Source organism: Melospiza melodia, chromosome 2 (assembly GCF_035770615.1).
Source record: "Melospiza melodia melodia isolate bMelMel2 chromosome 2, bMelMel2.pri, whole genome shotgun sequence".
Classification (NCBI taxonomy): domain Eukaryota; kingdom Metazoa; phylum Chordata; class Aves; order Passeriformes; family Passerellidae; genus Melospiza; species Melospiza melodia.
Genome location: NC_086195.1, coordinates 78,644,135 through 78,664,953, shown reverse-complemented (window position 1 = coordinate 78,664,953; position 20,819 = coordinate 78,644,135). Strand labels below are relative to the sequence as shown.

At 38.3% G+C, this 20,819-nt stretch overlaps 1 protein-coding gene across 1 annotated transcript in view; it reads right to left on the bottom strand.

The window, feature by feature from the left end:
* The window catches only part of CUL5 (cullin 5), a 32,152-nt gene extending 11,333 nt beyond the window's left edge, over positions 1–20,819 (bottom strand). The window contains exons 1-11 of the mRNA XM_063148963.1: positions 20,684–20,819; positions 13,236–13,345; positions 10,837–10,936; positions 9,291–9,467; positions 8,435–8,576; positions 7,247–7,392; positions 7,090–7,170; positions 5,811–5,904; positions 2,466–2,596; positions 1,594–1,701; positions 955–1,019 (exon numbers count right to left, since the gene is read on the bottom strand). Of these exons, the coding sequence (XP_063005033.1) occupies positions 955–1,019; positions 1,594–1,701; positions 2,466–2,596; positions 5,811–5,904; positions 7,090–7,170; positions 7,247–7,392; positions 8,435–8,576; positions 9,291–9,467; positions 10,837–10,936; positions 13,236–13,345; positions 20,684–20,707 (1,178 nt within the window). The 5' untranslated portion in view covers positions 20,708–20,819. The remainder of the gene's footprint in view (positions 1–954; positions 1,020–1,593; positions 1,702–2,465; positions 2,597–5,810; positions 5,905–7,089; positions 7,171–7,246; positions 7,393–8,434; positions 8,577–9,290; positions 9,468–10,836; positions 10,937–13,235; positions 13,346–20,683) is intronic.

Below are 20,819 nucleotides of genomic sequence, written 5' to 3'. Positions count from 1 at the left end.
TCTGAGAGGAAAGGAAACTATTAGAAGATAGCTAAGAAACTCCTCTACCTTACCTACATCTATGCAAAGTATACAAAGCAGGGATCTAGCCTTTTGTGACAGCATTCCTCCAATAAATACAAGGAGAAAGACTAATCCCTATTCTGGCTTGCCATTATCCAAAACCAAACCCAAAATATGAACCAAGACGTTGGACAGATACTTATAACCATCCACCCCTAACTAAAAGCAATTGGAAAGGGAAGCTGGCAGCCCAGCTACAAAAGCTTTGTTTCCATAGTAAATCAGACGACAAACTATATATAAGCCATCCCAAGCACCTAAATAAACACAAGTTCCTACTCAAGTGGCACATCACACGGTAAATATTAACAATCAATAACTGACTGCTACCTTCTCTTGGCTGAGTTAGCAGAGCAGGCTCTGTAAGCATGGTCCTTCTTCTTGAGTCACGCAGGTCTGCCTAATCTACTGGAAGTTGTTTAAACTAACCTGGTTAATCCTGCACTGAAACAAAAATGCAACAGCTGGACAGGTCACACTCACAACTGGCACAAGAGGAGGTGGAAAACAGCTTGTGGATGGATACACCTTAATCAGCCACAGTTATTCCCAAGATTACTGCCTCATTTTTCCCCACGACCTTTGCTGAAGTTGTGGCAGAGTTATACAGCTGAGGTTTTTGAAATTAATAATCCAGGAAACCATTATGAACTTCAGCTAACAAACTGACTCATGGTGTAAAAGAACAGATCCCCAAATACTACAAATAAATTTAAGTTGAACCAGGCTGCTATTCACTGATCCGCTTCCACACAGAGAGAGTCTTACCAGAGGTCAATAAGCAATCTGAAATTCCATAATGCAAATAACACAAAGCCCTTTTAAAAACAGCATTACTTTTTGAAGAGACATTTTAAAAACCTTGATTCACATAAAGTTTACACGGCTTACCCCTTTTGCTTCAATGGCAATTCAAGTTTAAATATTGTAGCATCATTCACAACTGCTTTGTATGCCTGAAAAATAATTAGATTATTGGTGCTTCACTCCATTTCTGATATGAATTGCAAAAGTTTTCTCTCTTTTTACACTACTGTAACATGGAATTAATTCAAATTTTTTTATTAGCCCAAAGTTTGCAGATTCTATTTTCAGTTTGAGAGTTCAAATTCTATGACTCAATTTCCCAATAAACTGATGTTTTCCTCTTTTCCACTAACATACTAGTTTCCTTTAAACAACAACTTAGCAAGGGATTACATGGAGCAGGTTGCACATCTGAAGTCATGACACAAATACAAAGTAAATTCCAAACACAAATTATTGCTGAATTGGACATCACAGTTCTCAATACAAAGATCATCTTCTGATGTGCTCTACACCATTACAAAGCTGAAGATATGCAACTTTATGCAGCTGTAACAGAAATTGAAAGCTCCTAAGTTGGTAGTAAGTTTCATCAATATTTTAGTTTGCACATTTAATAGAGCTTCTAAATTTAACAGTGAATGTACACAAGCGTTTTGGAGACATCATAACACAAATTGCAACAAGTCTTATAGTGAACAAAAGACCAGCAGAAACACATACCTTATCTCTGGCAGTAAGAAATCTTGGATCATCCTGAAAAGCTTCTTTAACCAACTTGCTAAACCGATTAAATAGCGTGAGCAATTGCTCTACATACTTCTCAGAATCCTAAAGAGGCAAAAATCAAATAAAAAACCAAGGCTCCACAGAATTCAGGGTGAGCATACACGTGATTTCCTAATCTGTAAAAATACTGTACCCTAAAAAACCTGCATACTGTGAATTTGTATTTTATCTTCAGTCTTTGGATTGAAGAGCTCTACAGCATGTAGGCTTAAACACAGACTTTCAGGATAGTATTTCAAATATAGAAAAAAAATTTTAAAACCCTAACTTTCTAATATAATACTATACAGTAATGTTTTATTTTAAGGGACGTTTTCAAGGATCAATAAAAGACAAATGCCACATCCTAACTGCTGCAGCCATCTAGGCCTCCTACACCCTATGGAAAAAAAGATGATAAAAAGCTGAAAAAGTACAGTGGAGAAAAAACCCCTATGATTTCCACACTGAACAACCACTCTTAGATTGAAAGCAAATGTCAAATTTCATCAAGAAGTTATAATTCTGGGAAAACTGATTAGGCTTTTAAAATTAAGATTCTAGCATAATTGTGTTGTATAAACAACCCATGCACTTAATTTATAACTTTTCTGCAAATTAGATTCACTTTCTAAAGCCACAACTGAAAACAAAAAATAAAAAGTTATCCTAAAGACATTTAAAACTTTCAGTGGACCAAAATTGGACCTCTAAACACAAATCTTAAAAATTATTTCCATTCATGCATTTGTCCCAAAAATAGAGAATATTTAACTTCTGGAAAGTTGTTTTCCTGATGTTATTTTACTAAAACCCAATACACTTACAGTAGTAATAGTTTCAGCAGCTGCTACCATGTCTGCAAGTCCAGCACTAACAATATGTTCTTCCAAATCCTTCAGCATAGGCTCTATGCCATTTGGAACTTTATCCATCAGTGAAAACATTAAATGCAACTCTGAAAGATACAAATACCAATGAAGCCACCAGTCAAAGACATCTATAAAACCCAAATATACTGTATTTCTCCTAGACATGTCTCAAGTGGAACATTAAATACATGAAGAATGAATAATCCAATTCATCTCTTAAAAGGAAAGATGTCTTGAGTACTGTTCTAATTCTGGTCCCACAAGAAGATTCTTTTGAAGGCAAAAAAAGGTATGTTTATTGCAATGTAATACTTGCTTATGCATATAGTATCTTATATAGTATGCTAATGCATACAGTATCACAAGCTTGAATAAGCCCCCCCTAAAACCAATGCCAATTTGGATTAAGTCCAGGTTCTAACACATTGCCTTTAAATCTCTGGCAAGAATGTCTCTAATTTGGAAGCCTACAGAAGTTTATGCAAGAAACTGTATGGATTCAAGACATTTTTATATTTTAAACTAAAGCCAAACACACCTGTCTTTGTGTACGTTTCAATACCACTTACAATGCTTTGTTTTATAAAAGCTTGCAAAGTTCTGAAGTAACCAAAACTGACTAATGCAAACACTGAACTCTTCTTCTCAAAGAGTTTATTTAGTTTTTTGGAAAGTTACCAGTACAAAAACTTCAAAATGTGATGCTTTATTTGTCTACTTTTTTGTGAAGATATTTCAGTACTGCTTAAAAAAATAAAGAGGATATTGAAACATCAATAATCATCTTGACAGAGCTGTCCACAAAGAACACTGGGATTATTAAGGTCACCAGGTTGTAGTAAAGAGACCACAGAGAATTGAACTCAGCTTGGCAAAGGACTTTGCTTCATGAAGTAGAACAAATGGACACTTTTTTTTTGTCAGAAAACAAAATTTATAGATTCACTTAGTTCCTTAATGTTATGTCTACTGTGAAAGTGGAAAAGTCAGAGGCCCTGCCTTTGCTTCCTTTTCTGCATTACTTTTGTCAGCAACAAACATCAAGATCCCATCACCAGTGAGGATGAAATATGCTACCATTATCTGCACCACAACAGCTGCTGCAGAAGCAAATAGAAAAGCATAGAGAAGAAAAGAAATCCTTTTAGAACACAACAAAACAAATTAGAGAATGGAAACTACAAACAACATTGAATAAGAACTTGCAGTGGTACTACAACTCATAATGGGGTGAATTCCAGGAACCAGAAAAAAATGTAGTTGGAGGCATTCTCAGTGCAATTTAGATCTGCTATAACAAATGGCACTGTTTTACATACAAAAAGTCTAAAAAGCTCAACTTGTACTGGATCTTTTAATCTAGGCTTTTAAAAAGAGTGAGAGGGAGGAAAAGATGGCAGAAAAAGAGAAACAAAAATATATGTTAAAGGGCTCTGCATCCGTTTCTGTACAGTAGTGATGCCATAAATATTAAAAAAATCAGTGGTTTCTCTTAAGAATCAGCAGCAAAGGAAGACTCCAGTTGCATCCCTAAGACTGCAGAATCCAAAAACCTATAAATTCTTCAAAGACAGATTTCAAAGTAACAAAACCAAAAGGAGTATTTTACTGGAACTTCTCTTAGAATATATTATGACACTGAAGAGTAAAGAAATCAATGCAGTAGCTGTAGGGGCACTTTAAGTCTGCTTTCATTCTGTATTCATGAAAGCCAAGCATACTTTTCATTTCTGTTGCACTTCAGGAATAAAATTTATGCCTCACTTCCCCAGTACTATAGGCAAACAAAACCACAGAAAGTCAGTTCTGAAGTGTTTGCAAGCTATGACATTTTTGATAGATTTTAGTTGAAAAATATTATTCCTTCCTGTCTTTGCACAGCATGTAAATATTACTTAACATAATAAGAGTATGTGCACAGCTCATAACAAAAATCCCCACCAAAACAGCCCTTTTTTGTCAGTGCTGTTTAAGAAAGAAAACATCACTGAACTCTTTGGGGCAGATAATATCAGCAAGTCAGATGAGTAAGCAAAGCAAAGCAGAGCAGAGGACACTATCAGATGTATCCATTCCTATGCATAGCTCCAGTCTTTAATTATGTTTCAGCCATCTGCACCTGCACCCTTCATTGAAGCATTTGAAGCAGTTCTTACAGACTGAGCAGAAGTGCCCTGCAAGCACAGGACAGGCACAGCCACAAGAGAGGGCTCTGGGAATAGCTCAACAGGTTTCTAAAGAAAGGTCCTTGGGCAGATGAACCCTTCTGAAGCTCTGTGTTTACATAAGCCTCCTGCATTCCCCCAAAGGCTGTAACATATACTCATAAGAAGTTTCACTGCTTTCTACATTTAGCTCTGGGCAATTGCCAGAAATCATGCTGCTAGATGAACAGATCAGTATGACATAGTTTTGAGGTCAAATATTTTCTTAAATGCTGGCTTTAGAAGTGAGTATTTTCTGTAATATTCTAAGTCATAAAACAGTTTTCTTATTTCAATAGAAATGAAAACCTCTGAAGACATTAGTAAATATTCCCTGGCTGCAGGATACCAAGACCTCAAACAAAAATTAACCTGTGATTTCAGTTTGGTTTCTTTTTTTCATTTTTCCTACCTGAATTACAACATTTTAATGACATATTTAGTTTGTTTTATCATAGTAACTTCTCAAATTCTGGCAGCAGAGTTAAAAAAATCTTCTGAAAACTTTCAAGAGGCATGCAGAGCTAACTTTCAATACTCACACTGATATATTGGCCATAAACCCCCATGAACAGCTTGCAAAGATTTTGTTCATTTGACCTACAGGTCCTGCATCAATAATCAGAATAAGAAAATTTTCTCTCTGCCTTTCAGAAAAAAAATCTTTTATAAAGAGATGTTTCACTTTTTTCCCAGGTGTAAAGAGGTAATGGGGTGAAATAAAGAGGAAATGCTTGTATCTGAGTACTCAAAGACAAAGTGAAGACATGGAGCATTTACCAGAGTTGATCAATATAATGCAAGTAAGTGTAGGAAAAAATAGAGAAAAAAGAGCACAAAATATTTTCTTTGAAACAAGATTAGAGCTATTCACTCATTCAAATTAAAGTATTGTGTTTCAAATTTCAAAAGTGATAGGAAAAAATATGAATCAATGATGGTAATTTTTTGAGGGATTGTTCATGTGCAATAATATTTTTATATGAAGAATTACCCCCATCTATTAAAAACAGTAATTTGATCTATCTACACACAAATCTATTTTTATGCAGTTCATGCAGGGTTCACCCTGCACTGCTCTTGAAGCTCCACTTACTTTCTGTTTCATTTCGTTTGATCATGCCTTGGCATTCAGCTAAAATAGTCTCTTTAAAAGATGTCACCAGGGCATTGACGCAGCACTCCATGAGCTGAAATACATTAAACACAGGATTAGCTCAAGCAGCCACCTGAACCGAAGGCTGATGTGTCTACAGTTTGCCATGACACAAAAACCAACCTGTTCTCAACAACTAGCTCTACAAAACAATGAACTCATTCACTGATTCATAAAACTATGTGCAGTTTGAATAGAGTCTATACAGGAACCATATTTCTTCAAAATGTTTATGTTAGTAAACGTGGCAAAGTCTCCTCCAAACCATTAAGGAGCTTAGTATTTCTGTCGACTCTTTTCTCTCAAGGGAGCCACCACTTTTGGAACAGTAACTACCCTACTTCATTTCCAAGTATACATCCAAGAGCTAAGAATAGTTCTCATTCCAGCATACCCTATTTGGACCAGGCTGGATGGCTTGAACAAGGCATTAGATCTAGAACAGAAACTGCCTGTACATGTCAGGACCATCTCTCCTTTGTCAGCCTCTTTATATGGGCTACAATTGATACCTGTGCAAAATGAATGACTCGCAGCTTAACAAAAGGTGTAAAGCACATTTTTTCCACTTCAAAAAATGATCCGATTTAAAAGGTATTTATTTAAAATAACCTGTTTCCTGAACTAATTTCAACACAGACAATTATGACATATTCATTGCATTCTTCCTCTAGAATCTGAACTGTGTAAAAAACTGCTGAAGAGGGAAGAAGGGGAAAGAAAAAAAGAAAACCCATCTTTTATATTAAAAGGCCATATTTCAGCCTAAGAGGAAATATATTACAGCTTTAATGAAACTTCTATTGCTCCTTTTGATTGCAATGAACAATAACTCTTTCAGGTGTTCTAAATGAGAACTGAGAAATCATTAGCCAAACAGATTTGACAGTTCATTTTCAAACATGATTCTCATCCACTGTTAACCATAGGGAAAAATCCATCATACCTAACTCAAAAGGAAAGAACAAAAGCCAATCTGAACAAAAACCTGCCTTTCAGTTTTAACTTTTGATCTACATGTACTATTTAAACATTTGCAGAAATTGTAGATTACCAGATTGGAAAGTAACACATGTTTTTACAACAAATAATTTAGGATTTGCGAACACAAAATAAACAGTTCCAATTTAGTGCTATCAAATAATACTCTAACACAAAACTAAAGACTACAGCACCATATAACTAGGAAATACACAATTTTTCTACATATTATACTCACTGCTTCTACAGAGTTACATTCACGTCTTGTTTCTAAATATCGTAGTGCTCTTTTCTCTTCTTCTTTTAGTTTAGCATCTGCCTGTGCAAAAGTAGAACAGCAATCATTTTAAGTACTAACACATTCAGTACAAAGTTACAACAGAATTTTTACTTACATATTTCATATAATTCTGTACACCATTTTGTTGTAAATAAGAAGGAGCCTGTGTTCTATAAAATCTCTCTGTAGAATCCAAATATGCCTTTTCAAAGTTATCCCGATATATCTGAAGTTTATCTTCAGGATTAGAACAAAGGTTAACTGCAAAGAGAAAGTCCAAACTTACTCTCAAGTCTTGGAAATTTATGTGGCTAATAATAAGCAAATTTCAATGAGAGAGTGAGACTTGTATTAAAAGGTTGCATTGAACAATCTGAAAGATCTGATAAATGGCCTCTGATCACAAAGGTAACCCAATCTGGCCAATCTTTGCTCCCAGAAACATTCAGATCCACTATGGCAAACTGGAAAAAAGTTTCATACTTAGTTCCAGCACTTCAGTCATTCAAACCTGGTAACCATAAATACACATACAACTGCAAAATTGTAAGGAAGGAATAAAAAAGCTCAGAATAGTGCCTAATAAAGTGAAAAGTTCTCCACCTGACTGAGCAAAAAGCTTCTCTTAGATACTGTTCCTGAAATCACAATGTCTCCATTTTAGACTTTTTTCCCTGTTTTACAAGAATGGAGACAGTAAGCTTATTGCAGTGCTTTGCACTATTTGAAAGAGAGTTTCAACTGTTACAGAGAAATGAATAGTCATTAAATGGAATATGCTTTAAAAAAAGTTAGAATTTGACTTCTATAAAAAGCTGTCTTAAAGAATATTAGCCACAAGTTTAGTTCAACAGGCTGGAAAGCTTTCGAAAGTAGCAGGCAATGGTGAAATATCACAGAAGTTTCAGATACACAGATCTGTTCTGCAACAAAGAGAGACTCAAACTCTTAAATGTAGCCTGTTTAGCATTTCTTCTTCAAACTGTCTGAAGAATCAGAAACAATACATAAAGGAGTACAGACACTGCTGTTGTACAGTTATATGTGCAACCCCAAAAAGTCAAAAACTACTCTTCTCTTAGAAAACATCGATTTTGCAGTAACTGATACACAGGTAAATTACTTAGAAGCTAAAGATTATGAACAAAAATTAATTGGTACCATGAATCAACAAGCACAACAAAAAAAATCAATTCAAAATGCTGAGATAATTCCAACCCTACCACCACAACTGCCAACTTTGTAGGAAGAAAATTCATTTATTAAAGTGAGGAGGCAACAGGTCAGTGTGTGCAAGACGTACCATATGATTCTCGAACTCCAATAACGAGCTGGGAGTCAAAAGCTTCTCCTAGCCTTTCAGCATGAACTAGCTTCATTGCACTGTCCTGAAGTCTGTTTTTTATATTTGAAAATATGGATTCATTCCATGTATCTAGCATGAGCTGCATATCAGGAAGAAAAAAAACAACAACCTGTTAGAAAGGTACACACAGACCTAAGTTCATGCAAAAAAGTACAAGACATCAGAAACAGAAATCAAGCAATTTATAATGTAATTTTCAGGTCCTACACAGCAGTTCAACTATGTCAGAACTTGATCTTGCTCTGAACTTGTTATACAAGTCATATTCAGCTCACATTCTAAATTTACTTTATGTAACTGGACAGCTAAGGGGATCAGTCTTGAATTCATGTATTCACTCCATAATTCTCTATTACTTCTACAGTTCTTCATAATCAGTCAAGTAACCTTCCAGCAATACATTGTGTCAGGAGTTGCTATATGAGGGGTACTTTTGAGGCAAACACCCAAATATAATTCACCATTTGGCAGGCATAGTCTTAGACAAAACGAAAAACTCAACTAACACCAAAGTTACATGAAGAGAAAGACTGATGGATTTATATTGCATTTATCCAACAAGAAAGTTCAGTATGCACATAATGCATCTGTAGTTTATAAAAAACTCCATATCTCATCTAAGCACTGCAAAGTGTTAAGATTAGTTACGGAGGTTCTTATCAAAATCCTCATCATTCAATGTGCCCCTTTATACTCCATTGTGTGATTTGTTATTTTTGGTGACTGCTGCTAATTCTGCTGCATCACATGAGGACTGGCGCAACAAAGCTCTCTGGCAGTACAGCCCACTCACCTTTCGAACAATGCTGTCTTCCACGTTGGACTTCTTGTTGCTGCCCTGCTTGCCCATCAGAGTGATCTCCAGCTGACAGAAGGGCTTGGGCAGAATGTCGCACTGGGTGAAGAACTTGCGCCACTCCACGATGTAGGCTTTGAGCAGAGCTGTATCATCCTGGTGACTCAGCACTCTCTGCAGGTGGGGCGAGCAGAGGAGGCAATTCACAAATCAATTTATGCACAAAATATGGGCTCTGTTTATGCTGAAAATAACTCCCCATATAAAACTCAAATATACACATATATCAGACTAACGAAGTCTACATATTGAAGTGCCATTTGGTTTCTTGAAGCGGTTATTAACCCATGTCATATGGGTCATTTCTAAAGGGCAAAGAAAGACAGCAGTAAAAAAGTACTCACTAAGTTCAAATTTTCTAAATTAACCTCTTTTTCTCTTTTTAAGTCATGTGCAAGTAAAAAATTAAAATCTTTGGTCTAAAGGCATGTGCTGGTACAACCATATTAAAAAAAAAATTAAATCAACATAAACCTGTAAGAACTGTGTTGTATTCTGTACACTGACAGGTTTTGATTCAATGGCACCTACTAACCTTTCATTAGACCCAGAAGATAGTTAACATCTATATTTTATTAAATCCTGAAAACTTAGCTACATTGTACACTGGCTATCATAATGCCAAAAATAAAACCTGTCTATCAAATAACAGCCAACACAAACCACATCAAAAGGCCTCAGCTCAGCATAGCATTTATGCATATAAGCAGGTAAGCTATGGAACTTAAAAAACAACATTTATATGCCTGGTTTTAAAAAGGCCTCTATAAAAAACCATCTTCCTTGAAGGGAAGCCTTAGTGGTGTAAATCACTTCACTTAAAGGATAAAATGAAAGTTTACAGAATTTTTCTAAACCACTGTCACAGGATGCTTTAGAATTTTCTTTCATTTCACAACTCCCTCTTTTAAATTCCTCATAGCAAAAGATGTCTTCTGTAGTATGTGTTACAAACACAAGAACTTCCTTTGAGTCTATTGACAGTGCCACTCATTTGGAGGGAAGCCCATAAAACTGGACAGCTGAGCTTGCTGAGTGGATAGCACAGATATTTGTAGTACACTGTACATATGGCTTCTTTTAAAGCCATCCATGAACAAGTCAAAATAGCACTGAAGCTATATAAACATTTTTTTTCTGACAATAACTTATGAAAAATTCTGCCTTTAGAAGTTTTCAAGTAGAAGAAAATTCCATAAGTACTGTTGGATAAACAAAAATAATGCTGTGTTTTGGTTTTTTTTTTAATATACCATAAAAATCACTGCCCATCCCAGCTTCAAGCACTGTGAGAAAACAATGAGCCAGGCAAACGCTCAAGGGTCTTCTTTTTGTCAGCAGAAATTTGCAGGGTAATTACAATCTCCAGGACATCAAAAAATTTCCAACAAAAAAGCAATGCATTTAGATCCAACAAAAGTCAGAATTATTTGGCTATTTTTCTAACAATGTGAATAAAAGTTATAAAACATTAATAACTTACTGCTTGTGCCTGTTTAATAAAATCAAGGATGTCTTCCTTCAGAGCTTGATGGATTTTTGCTGGACCTTTATCATCCCACAAACACACTGCATGTACATCTCTAGAAAACAATTTATCCACCTTTTAGTAACAGCTACTCAAAATTTAATGCTGTAATATATGAGACTTTAACAGTCATGATTTCAGCATGTCTAAGAAATTGATACACTTATTATCTGCTGTTGTTGAACAACACATAACTAGATCCCATAACCAGAGAAAGCATGTTTGGGGAAGAGACTGAAGCTTTAAGAGAAGTCCTGGAAGCAAGTAACTGCAACCTATCTAGCAGAAGGCTATGGTTAAGGAGACATGTAAGACAATTCTGTTTTCAGTACCTATTCAATAATCCATATTGAATTAAGGACAATTTTTAAAGCTTTTCTTTGACAAAGACAGACATCACTTGCCAGTAACAGCATTACTACTGAGCCCATGCTATTCTAAAATGCTATCATTAACATGCAGCCTTCCCTGACAGTTTCGCAATCCAAGCGCTACAAATCCTACAAAGGCAATAGACCGTCCTCGTGAGAAATCTGAACCCTGAGGGATCAGGTGATTTAAAAGACGATTCAATTAGTTTAAAAAGATCCCTCAAAACCTTTCATGGCAGTGGTAGCATTTTCAAGTGAAACACTACTGGAGAAAAGTTACTAAACAGCACTGCAAAGCAAAATTCTGAATTTTAATTGTCATTCAAATGAAATTTTTCCTACCTTACAGCTCAGCAAGCGTATCTTAACTACAATTCTTTCCATACTGAAGAGTAAATAAAGCAAGTTACACTCCTAACCATATGTCATACATAACATGGCTCAGCAAGCCTTTTTCTGACTCATTACCATCCCCTGGTTCTTCTTCCACCTTTCAGTAACGAGGTCACATCTCTGCAGAAAAGCACCCCTATAGTCTAAAGCTATTACTTTGTTCCTATTAAATCAATACACTTATTTCAATACAAAAGCAGCTTTTTTAGTTTAACCAAAAAGACAAAACTCACAAGTTGCTTTGACACATTAAAGGTGCTGGGCCAAGGTTTCAGAGGTCTAACTCAACTGGTGAGACTTACACAACATTCACAGGCAGAAAAGGTGTTACTGTATTTAGAATGTCATTGTTTCCTGACAGCAGTGAAAAAAAAGCAGTACCAGATAATTATACTCACAGGGCATGTAGAAGACACCTACAGATTCTGCATTTTTATTAAGAAGCTTAACAAAGAACACTGTCCAAAAATATACATCTAGGGAAGTGGGATCCTTTACCTCAATAGCTTTAATTTAGCCATGAAGTCACTTAAGTTCTATTCAATAACTCAGCTACAAGAAAAAACCAATAAATATGAAGTTTTCATTCCAATGCAGAATTATTGAACTACTTATTAAAAATTAAAACAATGACTCAGAACTGAATTTTTACCTTAACTATACCATGTCGGGCAACTACTACAGCAGAGGCATTGTAAGATATTAAAACCCACCACATGTTAGATTACCTTTCCTCTTGGCTGGCAGAAAGATGTGACAGGTGCATTAAACTGGGTGTTAAAAGTCACTACATTGTCCCCATCAAAAAGAGCAATAAAGACAGAGTGCCACAAGACTGCATTTGAAAAAAAACCTACTATTCTGACAGATTTTAAAAAGCAAAAGAATAGTCTGCAGATTTGAATTACGACTACATTAGAGGGCAAATAACTCCATTGAGACAAAGATTATTTTAGATATACTTTTGATGTTTCTTTTGTAACTCACTTCCATATCATGTTTTCAAAAATCACACAAAAAAAATTATCACCTAAGCTTCTGGAAAAGCAGCTTCTTGCTTTTTGGAAGGAAGAAAATGGCAGGGTTTATAGAAAGCACATTAATACCAACATTGTCTGAAAACTCTTATATTTCATTCTTAGGGTAAAAAAGTATTCAAATTAATCTGTTAATTCAAGTTAAACTGCACCACCCTGTTACTTCAGTTATTTTAGAAGAAAGCCATTCAAATCAGAATAATGTAACATTCAGTAGACTGCCTTTAAATTAATTTACTGACACAGCAGTAAACATTTTCTCTCTAATTCTAACAAGAAGTTTGTGGGCAGGTACAAAACTTGCTTACTGAAGTCAAAAGCGCTGCTTTTCTTTCTCCACCCTGTTAGCAAAGACCTGAATCCCAGCAAAGCTCAACTTCTGCACACTTAAGAGTGATGTTGGCACACTTACCCCTTAATAAAACTTAAACTAGTATTTTCGTTCTGTGTTTCCAAACCACGTGTGTCACATAAGTTCTGTGTGTATCAGGAGTAGCTCAGTAACTGTACTTCTGTCATACAGAAGGATGCAAGACACAAAACAATTACTTACGAAAACAGATCGAACCATTGCTGTTTGGTGACCGACTCCTGACGAAGAAGTTTCAGAACGATTGGGCGCATGAAATCCCATTTGTCTTCAAACTGAAGTGAACCTTTATTCTAAAAGAAACAACAAAAAAGTCATGTTAATAAACCAGTATCTTACTTTGTTTTTAAGGATTGCAGTTTATACAGTTAACATAAAAATATTTTCTCAGGTGTTCCTCCTAAGCCAGCATTTAAGCTACACTACCACAGCTGAACAACACTTTTCACAATAAGTATTATTTTAAGAAGTGACAGAGCTATTATTTGGTTCAAAGAAACTGCCAATTTCTTCATTTAATCACTGCATTAGCTACAAGCAAAGTTCTAGCCAGCATTCTTCAGCTGTTATTGGAGTTATGCACAGACAACACGGATGGTATTTGGGGCAGCTTCCCTGTTCCAACCAAGATACCTGCGATGGAAGTCAGGCAGCAGTTGCAAACCTGTCTCGAGTAAATTCCCCTGACCAGAATGACAGCCAGGAGTCAGGAATGGTATTGTGGATGCTACCACAAACCTTTTTTGTCTCACTGTGCAACTGGCATCAGCAGCAAAGAGGGAGGAACAGGAGCTGCTGCATCGCAGACTCCCTTCCTGTGGGTTAACTGGCCACAAGACCAAGACTACAGCTGGTGTAGATAAAAATTATTTACTCCATGATGAAAATTCTAATCCCAGGTGGACTTTCCAAATTTATGATACAAATTAAGAGGAAAAGTAAAGAAATGAAGTGCTCCCATATAATTCTGATTATTCTGAAAAATCTCACCACAGTATCCAGGCTAACTTCCATTATTTAAAAAAGCCAAACAACACAACAACTTTGAGAGAAAAACAGCAGTTCTACCACAAATTTGCTTAAAGCTCCACATTCTAAAAAGAGAAACCTGCAATTAAAAGAATACACTGATTGAGAGTTCTGTGGCAGAAAGACTACTGCTTCAGTTATCTGCAGGGCTACGTTCCAGTGCACTGTTTACTTCTGAACAGATCATTGTCTTGGCTAGAAATACTACATTTGACACAATTCACTTCAAATAGAGCAACTAACACAGTCTAACTGCTTTAAATTCTCGTAAGTGCACTGTTCTGCAACTAACATCTCTTCAGATAAACAAGTACAAGCAGCACACCATGTTCCCTCAATCACCTCCTTCTGATTAATTTCTACATGGAAATTTACAATTAAATCTGTTATTTAGTATTCAGAATAAGCAGAGTTTGGCAGCCATATCCGCTGGTGTCCTCAAGTAAGGATACCTCATCTTCAAGGTATAAAGATGCAACAGGCACCACAATAACTATTTTTACAGCCACAGCATCTGAAGGCCTCACAGCATTGTGGTAGGTACTGAACACAGCTTTCATGGAATCAGCCCCTGTTGATAAAGTCTATAAATCTTTCAACATAAAAAATAAAAAATTGTTTGCCTATTCAGAGACAGTTTTACCTATTCTTTCCCCGTGCAAAAAAAGAAAATTTGAATGCATCATCTTTGAAAATCATCAACTAAATGCTTCCCCTATATAGAACCAGCTTTATTATTATTTCCTAATGTTTGATGCATTGCTCTAATCTTTGCTAGTCCTCTGAAATTTGTTAGCTTCTACTTGCAGATACTTCTGTTCCAAGTCCCTCTTGGAACAATAATGAACATAAAATATCAGCTACCGAACAGTTAGAAGTTCCACAAAAGGCATTATAAAAAAAGTAAAAGCAACTTCCTTACAAGTTTTCCTTTTGAATGAAACATCAGAGAAGACCCCTTAAGTTTTTGGAACAGATAAAAAAATCTGTTCTGCAATTATTGAGAAGTGCAATTCTGCCCTTCACCAAAATCAGCTGAAGATAAAACCTGAATGCTCTATCTTTGTGAATAAGATTAGATTCAGTGTAAAACATGGGGAGGAGGAGGCCTGCAAACACAACCGTTTATATGATTTAGACTGCAATTACCTACTTAATCCTAAGAAGCACTAATAAAATTCAACTTCAGTTGTAAAAAAAAATCCTGTGTCCACTTGTAACCAACATCTGCCTACTTAAAAAGAACTCCTCAACTAAAGCTTATCCTGAAATCCCATTAGAGAAGTGTAGAATTTTGTTTCATATACATAGGAGTAAATTTTTTCCCGTATTTCCTTCTTTATTCTTTAATTAGGCAGAAGATGAAATAAAATTGATGGATGAAAAATCCTATTTAACTATTCTTTAAGTTCAATAAACAATTCACAGAAATATAGGATAAGCTGAGTTGGAAGGGACCCACAAGGACTATCAAGTTCAACTCCAGCTCCTGCATAGGACCATCCTCAAGAATCACACCATGTGCCAGAGAACATAGTCCTAGTGCGTCTTGAACTCTGCCAGGCTGGTGCTGTGACCATTCCCTGGGCAGCTTGTTCCAGTGCCCAACCACCCTCTGGGTGAAGAACCTTGTCCTGACATCCAACCTAAACCTCCCCTCACACAGCTTCTGGCCATTCCCTCAGTCCTGTCACTGATCACCACAGAGAACAGATCAGTGCCTGCCCCTCCTTCTCCCCTCACAAGGAAGCTGCAGACTGCAATGACGTCTCCCCTCAGTCTCCTCCAGGCTGAACACATCCAGTGACCTCAGCCACTCCTCACATGGTTTCCCCTCAAGGCCTTTCTCCACCTTGTTGCCCTCCTTTGGACACTCTCCCATAGTTTAATGTCTTTTTTGTGTTGTGGCACCCAGAGCTGCCCCCAGCACTGGAGGTGAGGCTGCCCCAGCCCAGAGCAGAGCAGGACAATCCCCTCCCTTGCCCAGCTGGCCGTGCTGTGCCTGATGCCCCCAGGACAGGGTTGGCCCTCCTGGCTGCCAGGGCACTGCTGGCTCACGTCCAACTTGGCACAGACCAGGACCCCCAGGTCCCTTTGTGTGGCACTGCTCTGCAGCATCGCATTCCCCAGTCTGCCCGTACACCCAGGGCTGCCCCATCCCAGGTGCAGAATCCAGAACTTTCCCTTCTTGAACTTCATCTGTTTGGTGATTGCCCAGCCCCCTCATTTGTCCAGGTCACTCCGCACTATGCCGTCAAAGGAGTCAGCAGCTCTTCCCGGTTTTGCATCATCTGGAAACTTCCTTAGTGTCCCTTCCAGCCCTGTGTCCAAGTCATTTATGAAGATGTTGAAGAGCAGAGAGCCTAAGATGGAGGATGGAGTCCCATGGAACCATACTTATGACAGGTCTCCAGTCTGACATCACCCAACTCCCTACAATGAACCAGTTGCTCACCCATCACGTGATGTGTTTATCCAGCTGTGGGCTGGACCTTTTTTTAAGAAGGATGCTCTGAGAGACAGTATGGAAAGCTTTACTGAAATCAAAAAAGATTACAGAAACATCATTTAGGTAGATTTAGGCTTCCATGACATTACAATTTTATACAGTAACTACAGGAAGAAAGGGTGCGTTAAATACCACCTACTGTGTGGTATTCCCATTCATTAATTCCATCTCTGTTATGCATGACAGATTTTATAGAAGAGGAGGTCCAACAGTGGCAATTCTTAGTTACCAAAGTCACACATGCAGTATTTCCCGAGCAATTTTTCTTTCCTACTTTGCTTCCAACCACAGTTCCAAAGGAAAGGTAAACAGAACAGCGAGGCATACCTTTGATGAAATAAAATTACTTCTCTGAAAACACAGACTACAGTTGATAGCCACACCCTGGCTAAGCAGCCATTCTAGTTGTTAAATTTCAATGCGTCGAAAGACATCTCCACTTATGAAATATTTTGTTTTAAAATTCACTTGAGTAAATTTGTTCATAAAGATGTAAAGTTCCATTTTAACACTAAACTTTACTTGAAATACATACTACTTTACACTTTATACTTTTCCCTGTTCTTCAATTCTATGCATAAGTACTTTAACATTACAGATATAACAAGGCAAAGCAATACACCAAGACCTTCATGCTACTCTCCCTCTGAACCTCAGGATGTGGAACTCTCTATGCTGTGTAGTCTCTTTACTTCAGACCACACAGAAATTCAGCCCTGGTCTCTGCCAGATGCTCTACAGTTCTGTAGAAAAGAAGCGTTCTCTAGGTCTTACTGTACATCTGATCTACAGCTGAGTAACATCTTCACCTTTAGAACTTCACTGATTTTAGACAGTATTTGTATTAAAGCCAGCTGACAGAGGGATGAAGTAGGAAATATGATGTTCTAGATGGAAACAAGCACTGTCAGATTAATCTCCGCTACAAGTAGCTCTAAAAATCTAATGCTTGTAGCAAGTTTCTGCTCAAAGCAGAAAAGTAACCACAGGAAAAGCTTTTGTATGTAACTAACTAACGTGCAACACTCCCTAGCTTCTTAAGGATATCCTAAATGGAAACAGCCAGGAAGAAACAGACAAAATACAGACTGGAAACATGTACTTCAAGTCAAAAAATTCAGAAACTTCAAATGTGTTTCTAGTTGTCAGTGACAAACAGCTGAAACTGATGCAAGGATAAATAGTGATCCTCATTTCATTTAAGCCCAGGGAAAAACTGGTGCTTCCTTTGCTGCTTCTTTCCTAGTATCAGGCTCATGCTGGAGTTCCTCTTGCAAGGATAGACTCCTGCATTTGCTGGCAGTTCCAGTAAGGCCCTACAGTAGTGTCAAGATCTGCCAGCATGGATACAGCTACAGGTTTCCTTTGTGCTACAATAAGCTGACGTGCTTTCTGCTCCACAAAATGCAGAAAAACTCAAGTCTCTTCATGTCACACGAGTGAATTGGTTTAGACTGTATCATCACTGCAAAGAGAACAAGTTACAAGTCCTACAGGGCCCCTGAAACCAAGTACCCCTTTTCAGAAGTGTCACACGTGTGTTGAGACAAAAAACTCTAGGGGACTCTGCTGGAAGTGGCTTGGTCACCTACCCGAAAGCCACTGCCTCAACGAGGGAGAGCAGCTCTGCTACAGGTAGGGCAGGCACCAGCTGAGCCTGAAATGGCTCTTACTAAGTACTGCAGCATTTCCACCACATTACAGTTTGTTCTGTCTCACCACAATTCAACAGGACTGGTCATTCTAATTTTGCATTTAAAGAAGGCTCTCCAATAATATGCTTCTCACTAAAAAAAAAAAAAACAATTTACAATTAGGAAAATTAAGCACTAGTGGAGTTTAAATGATGCCCTCTAAAATTATGACAGCCAGTCAGATTTGGATTCAGCTAGATCTTTTAATAGAATCAGAAAGGAATATTTCACTTCATTGTCTCAACTATGCAGAAAGCTGGACCAGGATGGAGGAAAACAAAAGAAAATACTCATGTCCTGCTCATGCTGCCAAAACTAAGGCCTGTCTATACCCAACCTAGATTTGACTATGCAGGCTTATTTGGAAAAGATATGGAAAAAACTTACAGATGTTAACACCTCTCCTTTCTTATCCTGGTATTTATACTGTGCCCAGACATTGCTTTTTTTTTTTCCCCTTAAAGATGAAAGCAGAAGTGAGCTGGACAGACTCAGATGGCACAAGGCACTGCCAGGCAACACACTTGGAATCAACAGTTTGCTCCTCGGAGAGCACTCTGATGAGTGGAACTGGGGAGCAAAGGACCTTACCTAGTTCTAGTTCTCACACTGGTTTATCTTGCCATTATAAACAAAGGCAAATCACTGTGTAATTCTTCCTTCTGTAATGTGGGAATCATACTTTGTTATACTCACTAATTAGTAAGCTATATGCTTAATAACACTTTGAGTGACCAGAAATGCCTATTTTAGAAGATATATCTCTGCAGCATTTTTCCTAAAACACACTGTGCATATATATTTTATTGTCAATATAAAATACTGATGACTCAAAGGTCAATGGCAAAAATATGACTAGTTAACACAAAGACTTCAGTTTGGCAGGAGCCATCTCACCAAGTCAAGGCCTCTGTTTTTACTACTTAGTGCTCTTTCTAAATAGCTGAGGCAGAATGCTGACAAGTCTTAGAGGTCTATGTTTCTCCTATCTGCTGTGGGCTATCCCACCACGTGTATCATCAGAGCACGTGCTGGGCTTCCGAGAAATCCTCAAATGTACAGAAAAGAGATGGTCTAAAACATTACCAAGTGGATAAAACTGTCGGAGCCCTGCTCTGAACACATGCATTTCCACGAAAAGGACATTTCTTCTTATGAGATATTTTTTTCGCCTGTGTTCTTGGGTTCCTCAATTTTAGATTTTTAAGTATTTTGAAGTATTATCTGCCTAAATATCTAAGAACCACTAACAGGCATAAAAATATGCAGGAATTAATTAAAATTCATTTCAATTTCAAGGCAGATTTTTTTAAACATATCTTTTTAATATAGAGATTTTTCTGAATATGAGGAAGAAACAAGGCAATAAATTGCTTATCATTTCTTCACACTGAATGTCTCAGAGTAATAAATAAAACCAGCAGATTCAGGCTAGAGCTATACATCCAAATTAGGTCAGGTTAATAAAACGCAAGCAACACTTCTTCAGGACCACAATGAACTATAACACATAGTGCTGAACACATGTTTATGCCTATATTTATATATATCTTCAATTGTCAATTCCTCTAGTTAAGCAGACAGCCTGCCCTAGGCCTATCTTAGCACTGTAGCTAACTGGTGTTTTAGAAGCACTTACTGGCGGCATTCATAACAGTGGTTTCAAGTAGGCCCATCTTCCCTGTGTTAGCATGGCCTCAAAGGCCACACAGTCTTCTCCTCATATACATACCACAAAGATCAGGACAGGCAGTCCTGAGCTCAAACACTGGACTGTCCCACTGAAATCTTCCGTTCCAACCTGCGGCAGCTTGGGGTGACTGACATCTGCCATCAAACGTCGGGAAAGTGCTTGAAAACATATGACTACAAAAGCAAAGCTGCTTAACGTAAGCGAAAGGCCTCCGGGAGTTTTCCTTTGCAGGAAAACTGCAGTTAACAAAAAAACTGGAACACGGCAGCCACCCCAATAACGGCACCTGCCCCCATCGAAGACATTTTCCAACTCTTTGTTTAACTTAAAACTCATCTGCCGTACACCCGGATTTTCTTAAATAAACAAAGAGAAGACACCGAGCCCTGTCTATCCGCACGACGCAACGCTGTTTCCCAACGGGGCGTGTTTGGGAAGGGAGAGCCGGGGGCAGGGAGCGCGGTGCTGGCAGCAGGCAGCAGCAGCCGCCGCCGGGGCCGGGCCGGGCCGGGCCGAGGCCGGCAGCCCAAGGCCGCTCACCTGCGGGGGGGCCCCGGGAGCGGCAACTCCGGCCAGCGGCACCCGCGGCCCGACCCTGGCCCTGCCCCCGTCCCCGCCGCCCTGCCCGGTCCGGCCACCCGCAGGGCCGCCCGGCCCCGCCGCCTCCCCCCTCCTCCCGCAGGACCCGGCCGGGCTCCGCTCTCACCTTTAAGAGATTAGACGTCGCCATGATCCCCACTGCAGGGCCTCCCCGGCCGGCAGCGGCGGCTTCTCTGCTCGAGCTCGGTTCGGCTCCCACCGGCCGCTGCCGCTTTACATGGCCCCGGGCCGCTCGCCCGCCC